The 26,032-nt window shown below is 42.2% G+C and overlaps 3 protein-coding genes across 3 annotated transcripts; all 3 read right to left on the bottom strand.

Annotated features, from left to right (window-relative positions):
- Positions 1-901: 901 nt before the first annotated feature.
- On the bottom strand, positions 902-3,261 carry LOC117150444 (integumentary mucin C.1). The gene is made up of 3 exons (XM_033317330.1): positions 3,154-3,261; positions 1,814-2,862; positions 902-1,737 (listed from the first exon to the last, which is right to left on the bottom strand). Exons 2-3 carry the CDS (start codon positions 2,709-2,711, stop codon positions 1,247-1,249), a joined length of 1,389 nt encoding a protein of 462 aa, XP_033173221.1. The 5' UTR covers positions 2,712-2,862; positions 3,154-3,261; the 3' UTR covers positions 902-1,246.
- A 6,060-nt stretch (positions 3,262-9,321) lies between these two features.
- LOC117150589 (lipase 3) lies at positions 9,322-18,757 on the bottom strand. Its single transcript, XM_033317545.1, has 5 exons — positions 18,116-18,757; positions 12,486-12,663; positions 11,773-12,134; positions 11,491-11,649; positions 9,322-10,297 (listed from the first exon to the last, which is right to left on the bottom strand). Exons 1-5 carry the CDS (start codon positions 18,350-18,352, stop codon positions 9,638-9,640), a joined length of 1,596 nt encoding a protein of 531 aa, XP_033173436.1. The 5' UTR covers positions 18,353-18,757; the 3' UTR covers positions 9,322-9,637.
- Positions 18,758-22,246: 3,489 nt separating this feature from the next.
- LOC117150735 lies at positions 22,247-22,616 on the bottom strand. The gene has a single exon (XM_033317769.1). It carries the CDS (start codon positions 22,540-22,542, stop codon positions 22,405-22,407), a length of 138 nt encoding a protein of 45 aa, XP_033173660.1. The 5' UTR covers positions 22,543-22,616; the 3' UTR covers positions 22,247-22,404.
- Positions 22,617-26,032: the final 3,416 nt, after the last annotated feature.

The following is a 26,032-nucleotide window of genomic DNA, read 5'->3' as shown; positions in this document are numbered from 1 at the left end:
CTACATCCCGTTAAGCATATGACTAACTGCCTGGTATCGGTACATCCCACGACCTAGAGCTTAGTAAGTCAGTTGGCTTACTAAATAAAGGCAAGTTAAGTGGCCAAAAAAAACCCGTATCGCCAAAACCTTCGATCCGCATTCATTCGAATCACATTCAACATGCAGTTTAGCGCCTGTCGCTCAAGTTCAAATGGAAATTAGAGCTTGGTGTTTGTTTTATAGCCGATTGCTTTCAAATTCCACCGAGAGTGAGGCATAGCAAACGTGATACTCATTGCAAAACCCCGAAAAAAGCCCTGTGCCCCTTCATGGATTCATGGATTTACACAAGCCGATCGATGAATGAATAATCTGCCAGGCGACCCAAGCCTGCAGAGCTGACCACACCAAACCAGTCAGCCTGGCTGGTCCACGTGTCTGTCCATCGGACTCACTGCGTCCATGCCGGAACATAAAGCCCAAAAATGTATGACGACAACTCTTGGGGAGATTGCCGGTTTTTCTTTTTCTGTTTTTTTTTTCTTTATTTTTTTTTGCAGGTGGGCAGCGATCAGCTTGTGGGCTGCTGAATGTCTGAGCTTGTGTTTGACTTGATTTCTTGGGTGCGCTGCTTAAACAATATACAAAATGAATCATATTCAGTGAATTGGATTGGAAAGAAGTCTGGGAAATACTCTATATTGAATACTCTATATTGAATATTCTATATCAGGTATAGTTTAAAACAAGTTTAAATTATCTTTGCTTCTACTACCATTGCAGGGTATCTTATAGTTCACCTCAGCCAATCGCATTTCGTTGCGGCAATATTATGTCCCATTTGAAGAGCGATTTTCGGTTCAACAATGTTTAAAATACCTACTAACTCTTTGTGCAATCGCCAAAACAAACACAAAACGAAAGATGGGTGTTCATGTTTTATTTATAATTTATAAAATCGCTTATCTCACGCATTTCTCCTCATTTTTGTCATTTGGCAGACCGTTCACAAATTTTGCACAATATTATTTTTGTTTTGTTTGATGTCTGTGCGGATTTGTATCTCCATCGATATCTTCTTACGCATCGTTATTTGTTTTTCTTTTTTTTTTGGTTTATCACACTGTGCGGCCCGTCGCATAAAATTTAAATATTTTTGTTTATAACTCGTTTAGAATGGAAAATTGCCTAAAACAACCCGAGCATCAATCTCCACATAATGGCAAGTTGTCCGACCTTGACAAGGTCGTGTGGTGCTGACCACTCACGAGCGGTTGGTCCGCACCACCGACGAGTATCCGTAGAGCACCTCCACTCCGTCGGAGTTGAAGATTCGCTCCACACGCGGAGCTCGCGTCTGAATGGGGCGTTCTGTGGTGGTGGTTGTGGTTGGAGCACTGGTGGTGCTGGTGGTACTTGTCGTAGTTGGAGCTTCAGTGGACCTCGTCGTAGTTGGAGCTTCAGTGGTGGTGCTCGTCGTTGTTGGAGCTTCAGTGGTGCTGGTGGTGCTCGTCGTAATTGGAGCTTCAGTGGTGCTGGTGGTGCTCGTCGTAGTTGGAGCTTCAGTGGTGCTTGTGGTGGTTGAGGTGTCGAAAGCAATCGTGGTGGCCTCTGGCTGGAAGTTCTCCAATGTTTCCACCTTGGTGGTGACCAGAACAGTCTCGGTGGTTGAAGTGGTGGTGCTAGGAGCTGGTTCAGTGGTCTCCTCAGCCTCTGTGGTGGGTTTAGATGCAGTGGACAAAACTAGTGGCAGTCCTGTGGAAAAAATATGTATTAAGTTAACTTATCGTTAGCAATAAGCTTCTGATATATTTTTAGATTAAAGACACACCTGTAGTTTCCTCAATGGCACCCTCAGTGGTGGCTGCCTCTTCCTTTACTGTTGGCACCACCGTTGTTAGTTCCGGTTGCGGTTCAGTGACGATAGGAGCTGCACTGCTAACGTATTGGTGAACGGGTACCACTGTTGTTTCCACAGACTCCGCCTGATCAGTCTCAATTCCGGGCTTCTTATCCTCCTCCACCAAGGCGGCGTCGGTGGTCACAATCATGGAAAGCTCCACGTTCTCATGGAGAGGTTCATTTGTAGTCGTTTCCATTCGGTTCTCGGCCATGTCCAGTTCAATCTCTTCCATATGTGCGGGCTTCCGCTCGAAGTAGTTCCTTATGGTTTTGACCTCCTCCTTGACGGTGGTTACCTCGGTCTCAGCAGTAGGCGTCGTGACTCCGTCCTGTGGCAGAATAGTGGTGATCTCCACTCTACTAGTGGTTGTGATGAAACTCGGTGGCAGTGTGGTGGCTCCGAACTTGTAGCTCCGCTTGGTGGTGCTCTCTGAAATTTCAGACTTTGGGGGCTCCGTGTTTGTTGATGTGGTCTGATCCTCCTCCTCCGATTCCGAATCGAGCTCGTCTTCCGGCTTTTCGGGATTCTTGAGCTCCTCCTCTTGAGCACGCTCCCTCTCAAGCTGTTGCACCACCGAATCCGGAAGTGGTTCCTCCGTCGTAACTACGGGGCTGGCTTCGGTGAAGGCCTCACCCTCGGGATTGGTGGTCAATATCACATCCGAGTCGACGTCCACCGTAATGGTGCCCTCCTCCACGGACATATAGGTGGAGGAGTCCACCTCCTCGGTGGCTTCATACTCCGGCGAAACGGTGGTTTTTTGTGGCGCAGCTCTTGCGTTTACAGCCACTGCGATCAGTAGCAGAATGGCAAAGGTCCGCAGCATTTCGGCGGATTTATTTTTGGTATTCGCGGAATGCGAGGCGGTTCAGTGGCTCGCTGGCAATGAATCAAACGAGTGTGGTTCGAACGCGCCGAAAGCTACGTTCACTTTGGCTCTGAAAAAACTTGCTCCTTATTCCAAAAGCTCTCTCTTTCTGCAGAGAAAAAAGGTGGTATATTTTTACGATATTGCGAGAGGAAGGGATCTTACAAATAACTAAATACTTTTAAACTGGCTTTAAAGCTATATGTTTTTCACTGTTTATATTAGCTTTTGAACGTTGCTATAATTAAAAAATTTAAAGTCATTCTCACTTTTCACTTTCTTTTACAAATTTTTGACAATTGCACTAAAATTGTTTGTTCCCTTCGACTGTTGTTTTATATTTGGAAATTCACTTTTAATTTTAATTATTTTTTAAACGTTTTTCTCTGAGTGTCTTTACCTCAGACCGTATCTCTGGCTGTTAACTGGTTCACTTCGGCGCTGCTGGCTTCCGCTCCACGTTGTTGTGACTAGTTTTGTTTGCGGCGAGGAACTAAACCGTTTGCAGCTCCGTCTCGGGCTTTTAAGGCGTTTGAAAAACTGTTCCCGGCCTGGGCTTTTGGCTTGGGTTTCTTTCGCTTCTTCTGGCGGCCCAGGTGTGCGGCCAACTGCTCCTCGGGTTCGGCACTTTTGATGGACCTGAAGTGCAGGTGGGCCGGCCTGGGAAGACGAGGCGCCGCGCACTTGGCCCAGAAATCATCTCTTAAATGGCACTTCCCCATCGTCAGTTCAATTTCACTTTCAACGCACACTCACCTGTGTTCACCTTTTGATATTGATTTTGCTTTTCGATGCTGTGGCTTTTCAGTTTCGGCTTGGCCCGGAGTGGCAAACCGGCTTTCTGGTATGGCAATTAGTTGGTTACAACTCGACGACCTCTCATAATTCGCGGTTATTCAACGATCTGCTCCGAAACGCTCTCGCATTTGTTATTGATATTATATTAAATGAATTTGATCAGAACGAATGGGTCTCTTTGAGCCAAGTCCATTGTCGTCGTCTGAAAGAGTGTCCGATTGCCGATTGAACGATTGCGATTGGTATTTGTAATATAAACCACTCAGTTCTTATAAACACAGACATTATTTACATATTTCCACATTTTCAGTAAGGTGAAATCTGTCTCGAACTGCATTTTACAAACTCACATTCGTTAGTTACTTTTATGAAGTGATTTATTGATTAAAGCATACAATCATTTGTTTTAAAACCCTTAAATAATTGTCGACTTTGTAAGGGATTGATGTAATTGCATATTCTATGAAGGTCATAGAAGTAATTCGTTGAGTATTTCCTAAAATTATAACAGTATGATAATAAGATCAAAACCCTATCTTATAAAACTGAATTTTCAAGCGACTTACTAAACTCATTTCCAGTTTTAGTTCCAGTTTAATAATTTTATGCCAAGAGCAAACTTAATCCCCTGATCTATTTCCGGTGCGCTTAAGAAAAAAGTGGCTTGGATAGCTAAAAATAAAACAAAACAATTGAGAATGCTAGTGTCATAATCCCCGAATATCAGATACCCGTTACCTAGCTAGTGAAAGTGTGACTGTGAAGTTTAATCTTTTTTCTGGGATATCGATAGATATTGGGGAATAAAATGAGAAATAATTAAAAAATTGATCAAAAGTGCGGGCGTGACCCTTTTACTCTACGAGTAACGGGTATACAAATTGTTTTGAGTATTTTAAAGTATATGTTTAGTGGAATAAAATAAATTATTTATCCTGTTACATTTTAAAAATCCTTTTATAATGCTCCTCTCATAATCTGTAAGATATCATATTTTTTTGGCAATGCATTTTATTCATCATTCGGTCAAACTTTTGCCAATTTTCATGCTAATGCTTTGAGTGTTTGACATTTTCCATAAAAGCAAACTTATGGAATGTCTGGGGATTTTGTCAAGTGGCTTGTGCTGATTGCCATTGTTATACACTTGGGAGTGAGTCAGCTTTTAGCGGAATTTCAGAGCAGCCATAATATTCAATGTTGTTTTTTCTAGCCAATTTCATTTGAAATTTTAATGTACTTCCTCGCATTACGCTTATCTTCCGGTTGGTCATTTCGATTAAACGTATAAATTTCCACAGCAGTATTGACCCGCAAATTGATTCGGTGGCAACAAATTGCAAAGAGGAACTTTCATAATTAGTTCTTATCGAACCAGAAAAGCGACCACAAAACTCTCGTTTGCGGCAAACTTGGCCAACAACATAAACATTGTTGACCATAAGGACAAGTTTTATGTCAACTCGACAGAAAATGTCTTCTGGACGTGGTCGAAAATGTTAACATCTTGCCACCAACGGCGATAAAGGCACTAACAACTACAAATGTCAACTACGCAGGGCAATAACAATAAACTGGCTGCTATTGAGCTACAGTGCGGCCTGCCTTGGGTGAAATTTACTAAGAATTTAGATACACTATCTTTTGCGTACTCTGTCATTCCGGGAACTATAAAAACTAGAAAGCTCAGATTAAACTAAATACTGTAGGAACTCCAACCTTAAATATTCCTATTTAAATTTATGTTACGATACTTACTGTACCGCCTAGTTTTAGGTTTCTGCCTAGTTCAGCGTAAGTGGTGAGCTAAGAAGTTAGTTAATACGTATTTCTTCGCTGGGGGCGTGTTTTGGCCAATATGATTTATCTAATGATTGGCTTCCTCGGCTACTTTAAGTCCTGCCACTCACTCGACTTGCATGCCCAGCAGACACCTTTAGCCAACTTGAATAACATCATTAAGCGCAGAAGGACGAAGGACGGAGGACGGAGGCTGCTGGCACTCACTTAAATTGAGCTCCTGCCTTCAAAATGCCGGACACAAAGGCCACTTGGCAGGCGTCCAACGTAAATATGACTTATAAAATGGTCCCGAAAAGGACTTTTTGGCAAGCAAATTAGTTTGTTAAACTGATGATGTAGCTGGGCTGCCTGGCTCTCAGCACTTTGCCGAAATATTTATGCAAAATGTACGCAGCTGATGAAGGGAAGGTGATGAATCGAGAATTCAATTTTCCTCGGCGGCGGCTACTTCGAGTGTAAACAAAGTATTAATCATACGCCCTGTGGCCAGAGTCGAACCAACGAAGAAGAAGTCATTAGCAGGCAGCCGGGTAGCGACTCGAAATCATTATTAATTTTAAAGCGCCAACCGACTAAAATCAAAGTAGGTAGTACTTAAGATTTGGCCAAACGAGCAATGTAATTTAAATACGAAGTGAAATAAGCTTTTAGCCCGATCAGAAATGGAAGCCTCGCTTCAGTTTTAATGCTTCGGAAAATCATTAGGAAAACATTTCGCATGCAAATTCGGTTCCGTACAAATGTAATTTTCCCCATCGCATTTCCCAGGACTTTGAAGTGTCGCCCAGTGGCAATTTGTCCGCAGGGCGTGGCAGCTTATTGCTTAACGATTACGAGCGCTTCACTGGCTGCTGACGGTAATGTTTATTTCTAAATTACTTGGAATGGAAATGTAAATTTGCCAGCGATGCCGAAGTAAAATCAATCAACTCGGGGTCGAACTGGCAGTATGTATGTGCCCGGAAAATGCGAGCTTTGTTTTTACCTCATTACTTTGTAATCAATAAGTCCTCGTAACTTTATGCCCCGCCACAAAAGTCACTTCTCTGGCTCCAATTCCTTTCGAGTGGCCCTTTATTCGAAGGAACTTGAAACTCTGCAACTCTGTTTATTTTTTAATTTTCAATTGCAAGCGAGGGCTTATTGTTGTGCTATTGTTCACAAAACGAAACAATAGAAAAGAGCAACTCGAAGCGAGCATTGTAATTGTATTGCCACAAATTATTATTGTATAAACGGAAAAAATATCATGCGAATGCAATAGGCCTTGCGTTGTCTTTTGTCTTTGCTGCAAATTCAATTATCGAATCGGAACGAAATAAATATCAGAGATTGTCGATATTCATATAGATTCGCGTGCATTTACATTTTAATCCTTAATTAAAAAGCTTCACTTAACTGTTGTTCATTGTGTTGACACAGGAATATTAATTTAAGCCTTCCAATGACATTTTTTCGTCCTGCTCTTCAGCATTTAAAAGAAGTAATGCTTTCGGCTTAATTTCATGTTTGGTTAATTAAATTGATGCGCAATTATGAAAATTTGACTATTTTGTATACCAGTAAAGAATTGCATATTTTTAAAATGTTTGAACAGAATCAAATTTGTTGAATTGCTATATATTATCCGTTAGTAACTATGCTATGCTGACATTAAAGGAACATAAGCTTCAGCCAAACAGCGAAGTTCATCAAAAATTATAGTTGATTTAATAAATTATGATGTGTGGCTTTCTTGGGGTGCAAACTAGAGTGTTTGTGCATCTATGGAGCTAATGACAGCCCCTGAAGAAGCTCTACAATATCATTAGAGGCCAAAACTAAATCAACAGCAACTGAGCCAGAAGCCAACTCACCAAGGCTTAGAGGGAGATGGAAACAGAGGGCCGGAAAGAGAGGGATATGCGATAGCTAGTTGCACAGGCAAGAGCCACTAATTGACTTTAATTATTTTGTTGTACTTAATGTCTTGTTTACACGAGGAAAAGAAGCAGAGAGTTGGGGAGAAAGGCGGTGGCCGAGTGGGCGGGGCACCAGCAAATCACATACAACAAAGGCAAATGAAGAGCAAAAACAAAGGAGTATCAGCAAAAAATGACAGCTGAGGGAGAATGAAAAGGAAAATAGTGGAAGTAGATTGAGCTAGGTATAGAAAAAAATAATAATGTTAGGATATTTGAGATTAAACCATATGTAAATCAATTAATTATATTTAAGTAATTTAAAACGATATTTTAAAAGGTACCCAAACTTATATTGAACTAATGTCCTCTAAGCGATTTATTTTTATAATCACATAAATATTTTTTCGGTGTAGAGAGCAGAATGAAAGCCTGTCAAAGTTGGTTAAAAGCGATGTGTAAACATGTGGGCTGCCATAGCTTAGCGGGAAAAGAGCACCTTCATCTGCCTGTCTCTTTCTCCGCTATCGCTCCGTCTCTTTCTGCGAGCGCATCCTCCTGCTAAACTTTAATTAAAGTTGAATTTGTGTCAGTTGTGTGCTCGCAACTGTGGCTGCATGTTTGTTTCGCCTGCTGCGAGTGGATTTTTATTTTCCTCTGGTATCAACAGCAAGGATAAACAAACGAGGATTCCCTGCCATATGGAGGAAGTCATGTCGTGGTAGGAACTTTGTTCTATTAAATGTATGGAATTTCATTGGAAACTATTTTTCTCCTTTTCAGTTTCAGTCAAGCTTTTAAAGAGTTATCTAATTGTAATATTGTTTAAGGAATATTTTCATGAAATGTTATATTTTATCAAACGATTTTATTGAAAAACTCTTGCGGCTGAACTAGTTTTACTTTAGCATTCAATTTTAACTAAGGAGCGGATGCAATTCGACATTAGTCGACAAGAAGTCAGCAGCCACCGGCAGGAACTGCATTTTTCATTTCCCTTCGGCTGGCAGTCAGACCAGAGGCAATATCACCTGAAAGTTGTGACTTTCATGCTGGTCCCGATCCAAGTCCCGGCTACCACCACAATCCCCTCCTGCTGCCAACACCCACTGGGCGCCTGGGTTTGCTTGTTTATTCAGCAACAGTGCGCGCGGTAAGTTTGCCTACAGTGGCTGTCTGCGTTTTCTTTTCGCCATTCGCTCCTTGTGTCGCCGGTCGCCAGACGCCAAAACGACGACAAATGAAGGCAATTCATTGGGCATGCGGCTTTAAGTTGTCGCTGCAAGTGCACAACTGCGGTCCACAGGCTCTCCGGGCTTCCCAGGCCAAGAACTGGTCTTGGACGTGCACTGAAACAAAAGTTTCTAAGAATTTTAAGTAAGTGTTTAGCTTTTAAAATATCTAGTGGTAAAGACTTTACAGAGTTTGCACTTTTTCTACAATTTTTGCCAGTGTAGTCCCGGTGCTGGTCCTGTGGCTTTGACTCCTGCTGCGACCAGGATAAAGTTTTGCACCCTGGCTGTCGAAATGAGTTGCGTTTTAAGTCGCAATTAAGTGTTGGTGCTGTTTCCCACTCCTTCTTATAGAAAGCTTCCCATCTTTCCAGCCATTGGGGTAGACTAAAACCGCAGTGGGTTTTTCACCAAAATATATACTTGCTTGCAAAAGTTTGCGATTTCTTGGCCAAGTCTGCTATTAAATATATCTTAACATGATTTTATTAGATCACATTGCTTCATGATTTACAAAGGTAGTATAATAATGGGTGTAATCAGAAAAATCTACAAAAACCATTGCATACTTTTGCTTGTGGGCAAAAAGATATAAAATGTAAAATATTCACACACCTTAAAAATTTTTGTTTTTACGGTCAATTTAGAAAATGAAGGAATTATTTTAATAATAATCCATGATAATTGAACTAGCATGTTTTACATTGTTTTTTTTTATGATGCTGGAAATCCCATTTCTAAAGATACACAAAGCATTGGTTTATTTTCAATAGCTGCAAGTCTTTAACTTCTTTTTTCTTCAGGTTTCTTGTTGCCCAAAAAGCATTGAGACAGATTTTCTTAAAGTATGTCTTTTATTAAAAATAATCGTACATTTAAAGTTACTCATAAATTTGTACACATAAATTAAAGTATTGAGAGTAGCACAGAAGACGAATCGAACAATTCTGGTGTAAAAAGTGGACGTATCGAAGTTGGGGCTCTCTGTGGGATGCTTCTTGGATGGATGGGAATGGATTGCGCCTGAGTGATTGCACCTGCGGTCCTCCAGGCGGAGAACTTGGCGATGCTGCGATCGGTAAATTGTTAAAAATGTCATCACAGTCATATGGAAGTGGAACGAAACGAGCTTGGCCAGGCGGCGTCAAAGTCACGCCGGTACTTCCGTTGCGGTGGCGGCGGTGGTCAGGACCTCATCCTCCGCAACATTCTCCGTCGTTGTCGTGGGCATGGGCATGGTTGTGGTGGGATCTGTGACCGGAGCAAAGGTGGTTGCCCTGGCCAACATTTCCATGCCCAGTCCGTGGGGCAGGTGCACATTGGGCGGCAGACCCTCCATCATCTGCTGCTGCATCTGCTGGCGGAGCTGCTGGCGCTGCAGTTGCATGGCCAGGTAATTGGCCAAATTGGCCGTGAGCTTGGCCCGATGATTCTCCACCCGGCGCACATTTCGCACGAGGCGATTGTACACCAGTGGCTTCACATCGATGGCCCACAGGAAGTCAAGGTGGTTAAAACGCTCCATGGGCACCAAATACTTGTCGATCACATTGGGCAGCTCGCGGGCCAAACGGTCCACTCCCGTGGTGGAGACGAGCAGATCATTCACCGAGTAATACAGTGCCACCGGCACTTTCACCCTGGACAAGTCGTAGTCCGGCGGAGTCATCCGGTTGTACTCCAGCTGGTTGCGCAGATAGCCGCGGTCGAACTTCCGGAAATGGCCCGACTTCATCAGCTGGCCAAAGTGCTCCAGCTGCTTAATCGATGCTCCCGATGGCGTGTGGCTCAGCATCACAGGAAGCATGGTCTAAAATGGATATATATTTAGTATATATTTTTGATATTCAATAAACTCCTTTTAGATTAAATCGAGTCTAAGTGCATGGCTAATCGCCATTCCGAATCCCACACCTGTTTCTCGCACAATGTAACAACAGTGCACCCATGTTCCGAATGCCCAGCATGGCAGCATTATCACCCCACATATAACACATGGAGGCGGGCGTGGAGGGAGGAGCAAGTGGGTGACCAGGTTCATGTCGGGCCATGGAATCGCGCCTAATTTGCATGCATTGTCGCTTGTTTTCGGTGCTCCGGCATCCCGGCCTGCCAGTTAATTATGCCAATTTCAAACAAGAAGATGCCGCCCACTCTTGGCGGCCGTTGACATAATAGATAATGACACCCTTTCAATGGCAGACGCCAGGTCAGGTCATGCCCCCACATTCTGTAGCCTACATATAGCTACTACCCCTCATCCCCACACTTACATCTTGTTCAAGTAATTTAAGCCCGCCGCACTTTGTGGGCCATAATTTTGATTCTGCGGGTGTTTAGCTTGCGGTCGATTATCGGGCAAAGTTTTGCCCGGGCATTGAGCATATTTAATGCAAACATCGTGCTCGCTTGGGGGACTAAGGCAGTGTTTAAATACGTTTAACCCATCGATAATTGCAGCCCCGAGTTACTTCGTGGGCCCATCTGAACTGTGCACCGACTAAGGGCCAACTAGGTACCGAAAAAGGTATTGAGTTGCACACTCTTTACGTAATTTGGGCTCACAAACGGTCGTGAGCAATTAAGGACATTCCGCACCGACATGTTGTGGCACAAACGGATATGCAAACTATCCCTATCGACAATCCAATTGAGGCGGGTTAATTAAGTGCCAACTTAATGAAGACAATCGAAGGGGACACCCAAATCGATGGCTCATTCAGTTTGCCCGGCGAGTCACGCGAAATCGTGGCCAAAAACACACCCGTAATCCAATCCTACCTACGGATCACACTACCAAATCTAGAATACTGCAAAAAATGGGAGAAATGGGAAGATAACTAAACTAAACTAAATATACAACAAGAATAAATAACTAACGAGCATATTTTTTATCTTCAAAATCAACGGCTGAAATCACTTCCTACCTTACGTAAATTGGAAATATCATTTAATTTTTATCCAGTATATGGATCAACCGTTTTTCACAGTGCCCCTGCTTACTTTGTTCAGCTGTTCGGAGTTGTAGCCGGCGACCAAAAACAGGATATTCGAGCAGACGTCCTGCGTCATGGCGTTGTCGTGGCACACAACCTGGCTGTGGTCCACTAGGAATTTTGTGTTGGGCATGAATTCCGTGATGCGCAGCATTCGTGTGGCGGCCTGCAGAAAAAAAAAACACGGCATGAGACGGGTGCAAATACGGCATGGAAAATGGAAAATGAGCCAGCCGCATGTGGCGGCCCCAAGCCCAAGTCCAAATCCAAAACCCGAAGCACCACCCACCGTGAGAAAGTCGAGGAAGAGGACCAGGGTGCGGAACAGGGGGCTCTTCATGTCGTGGATGTAGGCGATGGGCGCCAGGGCGTGCATGGAGGTTATCTTCTGGGTGTAGGCGGGCTGCTCGGAGCACAGGACCCAGAAGATGGCTGTTCCCTGGGAGTGACCGATGTAGTGGACCTGCTCGTATCCCGTCTTGCTCAGGATGTAGTCGATATTGGCCGGAAGGTCGTACTTGCCCATCTCGTGGAAGGTGAAGTCCCAGAACTCCTGGTAGTCGCTATTCAAACTGGTGTGGTTCTTGGAGTACCGATTGCCCCGAGAGTTGCCCATCCACACGTCGTAGCCCAGATCGGAGAGCATGTAGCCTGGATAATATATTTAATTTGATTAATTAACATCACAGGAAGGTACTCAATATAGATTGTGGAAATTTTATTAAATACCTCTGCATATGATACAAAAGGAGTACTGAAAATTGCAATAACCATCGATGCGAAGTATATATATTTAAATAGTTCAATCTTTCGTTGATAATATTTTATTTTAGATTAAGTTATCGCTAAATGTTTTCTTTTAGTTAGTATTCAAATTGCTTACTCTTTTGAGAACAGTTTTTTAAAGCCAAAAATGTAGTCAAAATAAAATCACTTTTGAGCCAAACTATATTGTCCTTTTTTGAGTAAAAGTAAATATTTTAACCCTGTAAAATAGCTCACCTAAACCGGACTTGGGTCCCATAAGCACCCAAGTTGCGGAGGTATCCAGAATTCCGTGCATGAGGAGAACCGGCTGGGCTCCCTTCTTGGGAATGCGGTGCATTTCCAGGATATAGCCATCCTTCGTCACCACCGTGTGTGTTTCCGATGGATATCCATATTTGCGTATTAATTTGGGCTGGAAGAGCAAAAAAAAAAGGGGGGAAAAATGCGTCAGAGTGAGAGAAAGGTGTTAGAAGTGCAAATCATGGTAGTGTGAAATTGAGTTGCCATGCTCCACGTTCCGCCTGCCCTTACTGCTTTTTGTTTCTACCCCGTTAATTTGCATAGTTCAAATGGAAGGGCAGGTGGAGGAGACCACTGGTATCCACTGGCTGCGTTATCGTCATCAAGGAGGCAATCGCCTGGCCTTAACCACAGTCATTTGGAAGTAATGAATTTTAATTTGCAGTATCAACAAGTTAATAAAGTTACCAGACAAGCTGTTGTGGTCCAGGGTTTGAGAGGATAGAGCTTGTGCCTGGATTTTAACCCTTCCATCTTAGAGATGTTAAAGCTAAGTGAAATAGTTGAGGTAGATTATTTCAGAGGCAGACAGGTTAAACGACATTCTAGCAACTATATTGGCTTACAGAACCTTATAGAACCGCTTTATTGACACCGATGAAAACAAAAGTATCGGGCTAACTATAAAGCAAAACATTGGCGATGCTTTATTGGAACTACAGGTGACGCAAAGTACACGCGGCAACCTCTATAAGCACATCGCCATAGTTTAACCCAGTCACGTATCACGCATACGCACTGTATGACAGCATACTTTTCTTCCTGCTGGCAAATGAATTTATAGGTTTTTCAGAAGTCCGTGATACGTTTGATAAGTCTGTGCGATTATGTAAGCCGGTCGGGTAGTGGGTGGCCGTAGGAAAAACTCGTAACACCATTGTTGAAATTAAGTTATAAACACGCGATTACCCAAATTTCAAAGCAAACAAACTGAAAATCAGCTGGAATGAGTGAAAAAGCTACAGAAAGAGAGGCTATGCGGGCCGACTGGCATTTTAATTAACCTTGGCAGCGAATAGCCCCTCCTGTTGTTGGCCAGAAAATAATATAAACACTGCAATTGGCCAATTGACTTGCCGGCTGGTTGGTCAACATGAGGAAGTGGTACGCAAAGTAAGCCAGCGAAATGTTTTTTTCCTGCTCCGTTTCTGCATGTTTTGTATTCGGCCGATTTTTGCCAAATGTTTAAGCATAAATTTGGTTTATTTGTATTTTTTCAGCTTTATTTTTGTGTTTTTTTTCGGCCATTTCCTTGCCTTTTGTCTTACGTAATTTCTTTGTTTCGAGAATGAATGAACGTGCGAACGGGGCGCAGAGAAGCCGCAGAAAGTGACTTGGCCAAGCCCCGAAAAAATTGCAACAGCTGCTGGCGATGCTACCCGGCAAAGTTTTTGTTTTTCTTAGCTTGACACACATTTGGCCAAACAGCCGGCCAATATTTGCGAAGCGCCGCGAAGGCGTTGCAAGATGCTCAAAATGCAACAAAGTGCTGCCGGCAGCTGGATTTTCCCGCCCTGCGTGTTGGCCAATCTCGGAAAGTTTTGAAACTCGCACCACACGACAAATGTTCAGTAATAACATTTTTTGCAATATTTATCTGTGGTCAAAAAAAATGGCAACGCATTAAATTAATTGTTATATTTATCATCGCAATGTTAAGAAATTCCATTAATCACAGATGCAACATAATGTGTAATTTACCAAATCATACTGAAACAATTTTCAATTATTAATTGTTTAACAGAAATTGCGAAAAATTATATGAGCGAATTGTATAAAGAAAAAACTAGAATTTACCAAATCATATTGATATAGCATTGATTTTTTAATAATTTTGTTCTAAAATAAACAATGCCGTTTTTCATGATTTAATTCAATCATATGAAATGAAATAAGCTGTTAACAGAAAACAATTAGACAAAAGTACAATAAAACTGCACAAATATTGAACTATTTGATTTAACGCCAATTTTAAAACGCACAGTAAATAAATCAAATAAATTGACGGGCAAACAATGTGCGCAAACCATGGAAAAACTATAATTAAATAAATAAGAGTGGCTAAAGTGGAAGCAGGGACTGGGAGAGGCCGATGGAAAAGTAAATGTTGAACTACACCGATTTCGACCTGGCCCAATGCAAAACTAAAATGTGGCTGTTGGTTGGTAAGTCGTCTTTTTTGTGTTTGGTCGGTTTCTTTTTCATATTTTTACTGTTTTGCTAACTGAACTTTTCGTTCATTCGACTGAAAGCCGCAAATGCTTCATTAGCACCTACAAAATCGTCTTGAGTTGCGATTAACATAATGCTCATCATGACCACCTAATTTTTGTGTTTGCCTGCCTCCGGTTTGTGTCCATGCTAATTGGCAATGTTGTGTGGCTTGATTGTACAGTGAGCACTGACCTAGAGTAACACAGTTTTTTTTATAATCGCCTCACAACCGGTTTCCTTAAATAAATTCACACATCTTAACTGCGTGTTTGTATAACAATCGAAAATAAGAAATGTATTCATATTTCCAATTTATTCAGTGCAACAAGATTAAATCGCATAGACGAAGTACCTACTGTAATGGCATGGAACTTTTGGGCGTGCATGGGCATCGGCTTCCATGATTTCGTTTGCTTTGTAGTTTTCCTCGAAAACCCAATGCAAATTTTGCAGTGTCAACGTGTGGGGGACTATTTATAGGGGGCTTTGTGGCGTGCCTTTGATTCATTTGCATAAAACACTTTTGCAGCTCGAACTTGAGCTGAGCCGTCAGTGGATCAGTTTTGAAGAAGACCCACCACCAGCCACTCTTGAGTTTTTCGGTTGGACGGACGGCTGGATGGGCCCTCGATGTCGATATCCACTTTGAGACCATCGCTCATTTTGTAACTGACCTTGATATTGACTTCGGCTTTTATCACAGTCATTATAATGACTGCCGTTCGGTTCGAAACGTCTCGATGTCATCGCCACCGACCCCAACCAGTTTTTCCTCCTCTCGTTCGATGCCTGGGTCTTTGGCTGCAGTTTCTGTGCCGCCGTGCTGACTTTATTCCGCTGCCGACTGACATCGTTTTAATGACATCAAAATCTTAGAGGTTAATCACATTTGAACCCTGCTCTCAAGATGTCTAATCAAGTGGAGCAGCGAGTTCAAATTTATGCAAATTACTTCAATCGATTAGGGTTGCTAGAATAGCAACAAGTGGTTATAATTAGCTCATAATCGATTGGTATTAAGCGAATAAAGTTTTAATTAATCACACACATTTAGTTGAACTAGTTCATATTTTTGGTAAAATTAACAATTTTGTTTTTAAAGAAGGATACTCAAATCAAGTCTTTGGAATTTCTTTTAAAACGCATTACAACACCTAGACGTAATCAGTCCAAACGACATCCATTTGCCAATACTCGGCATGTTGGGCTCCAAAAGAAAAGACAATGCGGAAATCTTTAAATTCAAATTAAAGCAAAAACGAGACAATTTTATGCAAAACAAAAGCGCAAAATATCCAGAGCCAAGCCAAATGCCGAAACTATTTCCTTATTATTGGGGAAAAAGCCTTGGGCTTTCTTCGTTGACATTTTGCGGGGAGCGATGGTGGGAGAGGCGGTGTGTGGGGTCAGTGGGTGGTGGGCGGAAGGCGGGCAGACTGCTAACCCATATTTCAAAGTCAGTCAAGCGCTGCGGACGTGGACAGGTTAGCCTAATTGCACGTTGATCATTGTGGCGTTGACAATTTCAATTTGTTATTGTCAGCCGCGAGAGGTGTCCCTCGGTGCGATACGAGTTGTAAGTGCACATAGATAGATACATATCTGGCCATCTTCCAAGCCCCCTGATTATGCAATTTGGCAACGTGCAGAAATTGTGAAGCGGCCTGGTGTTTTGTTCCGAATTCAGTTACATTGCAGACACGCGCCTGCGAACGCGTTCGAAAGCCCAGCCATGACTTTGCATAAGATCCACTTGGAGAAAAAGTACGCTGGCACTTGGGTTGACAATGTGCCAGGTAGTATAGGTATATACAGCTATATATTTCTCCCTTTATTAGTTTCTGGGCCTGCGCAACGGCTCGAATCACGTAAATCGCATAAATACGTTACGTTATCGTGGCCAAATGTATGCCTGCTGAACACTTGTTAATAACTCTTTTCCTTCGGCTTTGCTTTGGTTTATTGGCTTTGTTAATTTTCGCCCGTCTGTTTGTTGACCCCACCCTGAAAGCGAATGCGATTGGGTAATCTTCAGCTCGGTGTGATCTTTGATATTTGGCTGGCTAAATCTGCTGTTTCTCGTAGACGCCATGTGAAATGCAAATTTCCTGGCCTTGAGATAATTCGTTTTTGAAAACCCATGGAAAAGCAGCCACAGGCACTTACAATTGTGTGAACAAATGCCCAATGAACAAGTTGATCTAATTGCTGGGCACGTGAGCGTTGTAAATGAGCTCATGGTCAGTTCGCACTTACCACGGCTATCAATTCTAAAAGCCCAGCTCATTAAACGAACTCTGATGTCTGTGGCCATAAAACGCTTGTTTCGTATTGGATCCATTTCAACGAAGGCTAAGCCCGGCTTTTGTTTTGTTGAAGGTGGGTTCGAAAACTATAAGCAAATAAATATAAAACCTGATTCGATTTCTCCCAAAAGTGGAATCCCCTATGCAGTTCATTCTGTCACCTATTAAGTCATAGAGCTCGGCGTTACTTCACGCCAGCAATGATGGCTCGTAAACCTTTTAATTAGCCTGAACTCTAGAAATAAATCCATCAGTTACGTACTCGCCGTTGTGTTAACTCACTCACTAAAGTTAGACATGATTAACGCCATAAAAAGGCTACGAAATGTACACAAGTTACGGCAACTCCCCCTTTCTCTTCAAACAAAAAAAAAAAAAAACAAAGGGAAGCGGATGGAAAGTGCAGTGGCAACTGCAGTTGATCACGACAGGTGACCATTACCGGGTGCCACTGGACAGCTCAACTAAAATCCGTAATACTTGGTTCTCACACGAATATGTCGAGTCAACGAACCCTGAGAACGGGAACTTTCTTTCGGCGGCGTGGAGTGAAAAGTGTAAATTTATATGACACACAAAAACTGCTCGACCAAAGTAAATATCAGAACAGAACGCGATAATGCCGTATAGAAAATCTATACAGCGGTGTTATAGAAACAACACAAAGTCGCCGTGGAAAACCAATGTCAATGCAAGGGGGAACTCAAGCGTGGAGTTTTGACCGACTTGGGCTCATAAATCAAAACAGCTTTCTTCTAAAGTACTGTTTCAGGTACTAATATACGAAAGGCATATAATTGATAAATGAAGAAACAATGATATTCTAACATTTTGTTAGAAAATATGCCAGACACATTAATAGTTAATTATCAATAATATAAAAGTTTCTCAAGTCATTTCATTACCTAATAAATTACTATAATTATTCACAGATTAATTGGTATTCTTCATGTTGTTAAACCAAACAATAATCAACACAAGTGACATACTGATTGATTTATCCCTTTCGTAGCTCATTCTAGCACATTCTTACGAAAGACTCACCGTGATGAGGGATGCATCCTCGAGGACATCTGATTTGAGGTTCCTTCCGCCGCCGGCCAGGTTGGGGTTGCTCGAGAGCAGGACGGAGTTGAGCAGGTTCTTGAAGCTCAGGGAGCTGTAGCTAAAGGGCGAGAGGAGGGTGAAGGCACCGGCCCGTCCGCACACCTCGAGAGCGACGAGGCAGTGCAGCAGCAGGGTCAACAGCAGGCGACCCTTGACCTCGACGGTGGGCCGCATCGGAAGGCCGGAAGGGAAGGAATCGCACCCAAACTTCAAACACTCAAGGCGACACTCACTGCGACACTCACTCCAGACACTCACTCACTACTCACTGGCTGGCCAAGCGACTCACGCTCAGTCGGACACACAAAATGGGGCAAATTGGCAAATGCAACAGTTGCTTGCACTTAAGCGTAACGGTTACGTCGCCACTATCTTTTTTTCTCCCCGCTTTCGTCACACTTGTCAGTTACGTGTGGCGTTTTGGCACTCCGAATGTCTCGCCGGTATCCTTCGGATCGACTTTGGATCGTGGAACTAATTCCCACGAAGAGCGCGTTGTATGGTATGAGTTGGATATTCCGATGCACTTGATCGTGGCGCGTGATCAAAAATCTGCGATGGCAACCGTCTGGCTTGAGATTCGTCGTTCGACTGGCCGCCTCGTAGGCAGAATGAGCTGAGCTGGGCTCGAATTGCAGCCACGATCTGCGGGCCAACTTGTTCGAGCCGGCTCTTGTGGATCGCGAGTTCGTGGATGGTAGTGAACAGCTTTAAAGCGGGCATAAGCTGCGATCAATTTGTTTGTTTCTTTTCTCAAGACTTAATTGTAACATAGATGGCACTTGTGATGATGCACTGTAAATATATATAGTTGCTAACGTTATTATAATTATTTATAATCCTATTATAATTATTTTATATAACTTCTTTGTGTTTTTGAAAGATTGGTCACTTTACGTCATTTTGTTTAATAATCTATTTAAATTAGAATTTAGCTATTGGACATTAATATAATAATACATAGTATGATCCTAAAAATTTAATTCCTATCACAAACTTTTCTCCAAGTGTAAATTTTGCCGACCTAGCTCAACTCCCCCAGATTAGTCAGCTGATCCAACCGACATGTTCGACGCCCCCAATGCAACAAAACCTCCCTGCCTCTCCTGCCCACTTCGCACTCAAAGTTTGGCGCGTGCCAATCAAGTTTTTTGCCTAAGTCTTTCGTTTCGTTTCGCTTTCGTTCGGCAGCAAAAGTTTTTGGTTGGACGCGGCTTGTCTCTGGGTTCGATCCGTTTAGCCGTTAGGCGTTGGGTCGTTGGATCGCTGGATCGTTGGATCTTTTCGCACGTACTGATTGTCTTAGTGACTTGGTTGCGTGTTCGGTTGCCGCCAAGGCAATTGCAATTGAAGCCCCCATCCCAAGACCCCGGCTGACGAAATATTTGGCCTGGCATCGGGTTACGTCTGCATTTGGCCAAATTAAAATGCAGGCTGAATTACACACTATTTTGCTTTGTGCCGCGCCTGGCTGAAGGCGGGAGTTCGGGAGCAGCACTCCCCAAAATGTTCATGTGTACATGCATATATCATTGCGCGATTTGTTGTGATTGCCCGTCATTTGTTTTGTTTATATTTCGCCGCCGCGTTTGCCATCTGCATCTTGGGACTCACTAGGCCTTGTGTGTTTAGCTGTCTGTTCCCACCAGCTTTGGCAACGATCTCTTCCCGTTTATCTCAGATTTCTTGCCGCACCGGTTGGCCTTGGCCGGCCAATTTGTCGGGCCTTCAATGACAACTGCGCTCAGGCATTAATCATAAATTCAATAACCATTTTTACATGCATTCTTACCACATCCCATCAGCAATCAAAAGTGGCGAAAATAAAAAACACACGCTTCGCGAACACTGTCCAAAATGCCATCGAAGAATTTATTTTCAGCTTGGACTTCTCGATTGGTTTATGAGCTGCATATAGACATTTTTAGTGAATCTGAAGATCATTTTAAAAATTGTTTTTCTTGCAGTTCAATATACATATTTCAGTGAACAGTGCAGTGTGCAATGCTGCAGACAATTGTGACTGAATCGATCACCGATTTCGAATGATCATACTATATATGATCTGTAGCCTCAAGGCAACCAATCGTATAGCAATGCACTTAAGTGTGCTGCAGAATCGCATGGCCATCGGACTTGGACTTGGAGGAATGTCATGACCACGTGCCACATGCAATCAATGCTGGGGCAGGAGCAGGGCCATCAACTTCTGTTGACTGCCGTGATTATTATGGTTGTGTTGCTGTGCTTTTCGTTATTATCTTGCTGGGATTGTTACGACTGCAATTACGAATATCTCGGCTTTTTTGGCCTCACTGAGATTCTTACAACACTTCGTGCGTCGGTTTTCGGGCAGCGAAATTAGCGCAGAAAATTATCCCAAGCTTTAAAAAATTGTAAAAATGTTCACATGTTTTTGGTCAACAATGCAATGATAAATTATTATCAATTTGTAGAAAAACCTTTATTCCACACTTTTTTGGGTATAATTGGATATATTAGTTCTTAAAAAACAACATTTTTTATTATAAATATAATAATGGCTATTTGAAAGTTGTTTTAGAAACCTCAAAGACATAAACCGAAAAAAGCGCATTCCCTCGTCCAAAAGTAATCGCTGCGCTGTGGAAAATTACCCGTTGTTGCGTAATAGGTTAATGCCGCCAATCTCAAGGTCGCAAGGCGCGAGTTAACTTTTTTTCTTGTAATTTGTTTGTCCGCTGCTGTCCGAATTTTTGTGATTTTTGTTTTGCTTTTATCCCGCATCACAGCATGACACTGAAAATGTTTATTGGGATCAGAGGGAAAAGGGGTAAACTTTTTTTCACTCGGTAATATCGCTGTTGTCCTCAGCCTCTTGTAAATGACCTTGGGGAGGAGTGCGTGGTGGCACATTTTTTTGAGTTTGACTTATGGTTGACACACTTTCCGGCCGACCATCTCATTTTCATATCATCTTACGCTCGCTAATATCCACAATGTGCCAGGAGTGCTTAATTAGCGCACTTGACATTGCTCCGGGCTTGGGTTTAACTACTCGGGAGCGCCTTAATTATAGTGCTTACACTTTAATGGCCCTTAATCCGCTCCCAATTGCTTCGAACTTGTAGCCCGAGGGGAACGAACTAGTGACTAGCGCTGCCCTGAGCTAAAACACCTTTTGTTCCAAGGCATTTAGAAATTAAAAAATTAAACTTTTAGTGAACATTTAATTTTATTAGGCCAATTAACTTGCACGTTCTAGTTGCAATTAAGGTAAGCAAAATAATGATCTCCGAAAAATTATCAACAAATCGTCAGCAGTTCGTCTTAATAGATGGGTTTTAAACAAATTATGTTCTGTTCTAGTTATTGCCAATGCAATAAAGCCTCTAATTGCGGAATTATAACGATAAATTTGACAGTGAAGATAGTAACAAGACTTTTACTCTAATTTTATGAATAAAGTTAATTGCTCGTGCCTCTGAACCCACCTAATTGCATTCTTTGCGCCAAAATCAAAGCTGGAATTCAGACCGGGTCGGCTGTGGAATGATCCAGACAGCCAGTCCGCGAAAGGATACGCCCTATGGGTAAGCAAACCGCCACTTAATTGTGGCGCCCGCCGCACACCCACGCCAAAAGCGACTTCAAATAGCAAGTCGCAGCCAAATAACTACAATCAGGCCGTTGGCGGCAGAAAGTCCCACTTAAGTGGGGCGTTTTCTATCACCCAAGTTGGGGCCAGCGTAACATGGAAGTTTTGGGGTATTTTATTAGCAGTTCAACTGGGTTTGGGACTGGCTCTTCTCCCGGCGATTATGTAAAGTGATTTCTTGTGCTCAGAAACTTGGGACCCTCGGCTGCGGCTATTACTGTCATCAATATTTGGTAACGAATTCCAATTGCATGGCATTCCAATTTCAGGTTGATTGCACTAACTATTTTGCAGTCGCAGATGCAGTGGCAACCCACTCGGGTCGCTTCTCTCCATCGACTGGCCTGTTATTATATAACCTTCCAGCCAGGCGGCAGAGCTGCTCCGTCTCTTTCACTCCGCTCGCACACAAAATTTTCCAAACAGAGAAAACTCTGCTAATGGCGACATCGAAAGTCGTTTCAAGTGTACTCTATAATGCGAAAAAGCTGCACAAATACGCAAGGTGTTTGACCAACAATATTTTATTCACCCGATTCATATAGTTAACAAAACTCCAGTACGAAGAGTTTCTTAGCAGGGATTCCCATTAACCTGCTTCAGGCATTTCATCCAAAATTCGTATAATTCTCAGTATTAGGGCTTGAAGTTCGTGATATTCTTCGATGTTGGCTAAACCAACAATAGCATTCCTCCTCGATCTCCTCGACCGTCTAGTTTTGACCATTTTAGGCGTTTTTTAATTTTTAGAGTTTAGTTTATATTTTAAAGAAACTTCGTTAATGTACAATTGAATATCAGAAATTTGCTTTCACGACTAAGGAAAGGCGTTCAAAACAATTCAGGCTTAAAATAATGCGACTTGCTTACTTGGATGTTAAAATGTAAAATGTTAATGATAAAATGGTGATTCTTTCTTTTTCATTTAAGAAAATGCTGCCAATATATTTCAATCTATACAAATAATAATATTTTATTTATAATATTTTTATTATAATATTTATTACCCCCTATATATTAAACAAATAAATAAAATAAAAAACAAATAAATGTTGAATGAAATTTTCAATGTTTTATTACAATACTTCGATTTCGGGTAGGGCATTTCCACTTGTTGTTTTAAGATCTAGTCTATTGCAGTTTTTTAGCCAACTCTTATTTTATTTTGGCTGTGCTGGCAAAACGAGACATGAGACACAAGACACGAGGCAGAGCCCCAGCGGTGTTGTTTGTTTGCTTTTCCGTGCCACAGCAATAACAACAACAACAGGTGGCCCGAATGCCTTGCCAGATTTGTCATCCGCCAGATACAACAGCAACAAAACGAACAACAATATCGAAAATGTTGGTAAATGTGTCATGGTACCAGGCAACCGTCTCTGTCACTGTTCCTGTTTACATATCTTGCAATATTTCTGAGCAAAAATGCCGATGCAAAAGCAAATTTTCCCGACAGCAGGTTTTTTGGCGCCCACCCGCCGATGTGAGTGAGTGTTTTTGTTTGAGTTGCCTCGATCGTTCGATTGACACACATCCCATCCCAAAAATTAGTTATGGGGATATAAACTGGATGTCAGCTCCATCTGGGGGGATTTGTTTGTTAATGTCGCCAGTTGCCGATTCTAGTCAACGTCTTGTTCAATTTGCTAACGTTTGTTGCAGATGACAAGGCAGAAAGATGATGTCTTATGGGAAAAAATATAATAATGACAATGGAAAAATATATTTTAACACTAAGTGTAGTAGTCATTTAAAATGCATGTAACATAGTTGTTATGCGATAACCTCGGGTAAATTAAATAACTCAAAGGTTACTTCCTTAGCCAAAGCATAGACTTGAAAAATACCGGAAACAGACATTTGGCAACCAAATGAGCATAAGAAACTGCTTATTTGCCAGCTAAAGGATAAGTAGTTCAATTTTGATAAAAAAAAAACAAGCGAGCGCAAGCTCTGCTAATTAGCTGTCTTATGTATGTGTAATAGTGTTTCCCCAAGCAGGTTCTGGTTTTATTGGCCGCCATAAACATTGCCCCCTTCTCCATACACTCACTTTTTGTGACACACAAAGTGCGCAAAACACGTAACAATTAAAAACATTAAAAGCATTTTATATAATACCGCAGAGACAGGCAAACAATAAGCACTTCACACGCTTTAAACCATTTGCGCTGATCCCCAACACACCCTTTGGGAAATCTGAGTCTAGTTTTGACACAGCTTCGACATACCCCGTAATAATGAGTGCCACAAGCAAAAAGGCTGAGAAATAAACAATGTTTATTAGGCTTTGACAAGAAAACGATCACATAACATATGCCAAATATATTTGAGACATGCTGAAGACAATAAGACAGGCAGTTATGATACGAATTAGATATTATAAGATTGAACGCAGCTGTGTGCAAATAAAGATCTTGTGTGGAATATAGAAGATAAAGCACATTGTTGTCATCAATCTGAGGGTAATATTGTTTGAAATTAGCTAAATGAATATAAAGATATAACAAATGAGACAATATTTCATCAAATAACAGAAAATATACGAGCTGGGAAACAAATTGCTTTAAACTGTCCTACTTCAAATGAAGATCATTTGCTAGAAATTTAAACACCATTATTTAAATTATTCAACGTGTTTTTCAAAATGCAAATTTCCAGTGCAGCCTCAGCATTTTGTCCAAGTGAGCGTTAGCCGAAATTATGTTAATTGCACAGATGCAAGCCGCATTTGTATCTGGACCTCTGTATCTGTATCTTTGCGCCGTAAACGTGGCCGTATCTGTGGGCCATGCGAATGCAAATTAGACGCCAGAGTCGAGAGATTGCCCCCGAGAATGTGTTTTGGTTTCGATGGGGGCATGGGGGACTTGGTGTGCCACGCATAAATTTCCTCATGCCTGAGCGATTCCAGCGACCATTTTGCAACTGACCCACGGGGCAGGGTAATGTGGAAATGCGAATGTTTATGCTGAAATATGTTGAAAGGATATTTTATTGAGCGAGATCAAGTGGTCGGGGGGCAAATGAGTGAAGGGGCTGCGTTTGTTCAGCCACAAAGTTGCATAATTAATTTGTTTACACAGTTGTACACGAACTCAACGCAATTTTCCGGGGGCTGGACTTCAGCTAATGGGGATGTGGGCAAAAACCTGGTCATTCCCAAAAAGAATCGCACGACGGAATTTCATATAAATTAATTTTGGTGCACTTAAATTACAGTTCAGTTTAAAACTAAAAGAAAAACACAATGGTGAGGCATAAATAAATCAAATTTGTGCATATCTCAGCTCCTTTGTCACATTGTCATTTCATTTGAAGGGAGGCACTTAAAAATGAATTATTATGCAGCTCGAATGTATCTGCTATCAGCTTCCACACGAACTTAATGCCAGACTGTCATCGAGCCACATATGGATTGTACGTTTGGACAAGGGTTATATCATTAACTGTATCATCGATAAAAGTGTTCATTTCCAGCGAATATTTATTTATATTTGGTGCCATCCTTCGGTCGGTCTATTGCCTTTTTATTTTGTTGTTTTATTCAGTGTTTATTATGGCTGCTTTAATGCACATTTCCGGTCTGCAGTCGGTTGAAATGCAACAATGCCAGCCATGGCGTCAAATGTTTAACAGCCAGATAAGAAGTTTAATTTATGCGAAAACATGTTTGATGCTTCTGCCGTCTGCCGATGCGACCAGACACCAAATGGTATAAATACAGCGCAGATAGCCGTGTAGTGTGGCTTCAGGATGTGGCGGGCCTTGACCACGCCCACAGTTCCCACGCCGCCCCGGCTGCCATTGCTATTGACCTTGCATGGCGGCAAACTTCAAACCCCAACAAAGAGTCACAGCCCGGCAAAAATTGGCCATAAATTTTGAAGCAAAGTCCCTTTTCCGTTTTTGCGGTTGCCAATGAGCGGGGTTTTTTTTTCCATGTTGGCGCTACTATTTATTTATTTAGCGCCATGTTTTGTCTAGACTCTCGCTGACTGACACTCTCTCCGATATTTGTCAAGCGATAACTCCTTTTTATGGCCACCCATTGTCTGCAGGCTGGAGCCACTGCCACAGTGGCAGCCCCATCGGATTTTATGCCGCTTCCGTCTGGCTGAAACCAAAAACCAGCGGCCGGAGGAGCGTGCCTCTGCATAAGCAGGCTGGCAATTAAAAGCAAAGATTCCAGACATTTCAGCCACCGCAGAGTGAGT

Source organism: Drosophila mauritiana, chromosome 2L (genome assembly GCF_004382145.1).
Source record: "Drosophila mauritiana strain mau12 chromosome 2L, ASM438214v1, whole genome shotgun sequence".
Lineage (NCBI taxonomy): Eukaryota > Metazoa > Arthropoda > Insecta > Diptera > Drosophilidae > Drosophila > Drosophila mauritiana.
This window is presented reverse-complemented; position numbering and strand designations above follow the sequence as displayed.

Excerpts from the sequence above, each read along its gene's own strand:
- LOC117150444 (XM_033317330.1), bottom strand. The coding sequence starts at position 2,711 with ATGCTGCGGACCTTTGCCATTCTGCTACTGATCGCAGTGGCTGTAAAC. Across the intron at positions 1,738-1,813 it reads TGCCATTGAGGAAACTACAG|GACTGCCACTAGTTTTGTCC; the intron begins GTGTGTCTTTAA and ends TTTTTTCCACAG.
- LOC117150589 (XM_033317545.1), bottom strand. The coding sequence starts at position 18,352 with ATGCGGCCCACCGTCGAGGTCAAGGGTCGCCTGCTGTTGACCCTGCTG. Across the intron at positions 12,664-18,115 it reads AGGATGCATCCCTCATCACG|CCCAAATTAATACGCAAATA; the intron begins GTGAGTCTTTCG and ends TTGCTCTTCCAG. Across the intron at positions 10,298-11,490 it reads ACTCCGAACAGCTGAACAAA|ACCATGCTTCCTGTGATGCT; the intron begins GTAAGCAGGGGC and ends TATCCATTTTAG.
- LOC117150735 (XM_033317769.1), bottom strand. The coding sequence starts at position 22,542 with ATGGTCAAAACTAGACGGTCGAGGAGATCGAGGAGGAATGCTATTGTT.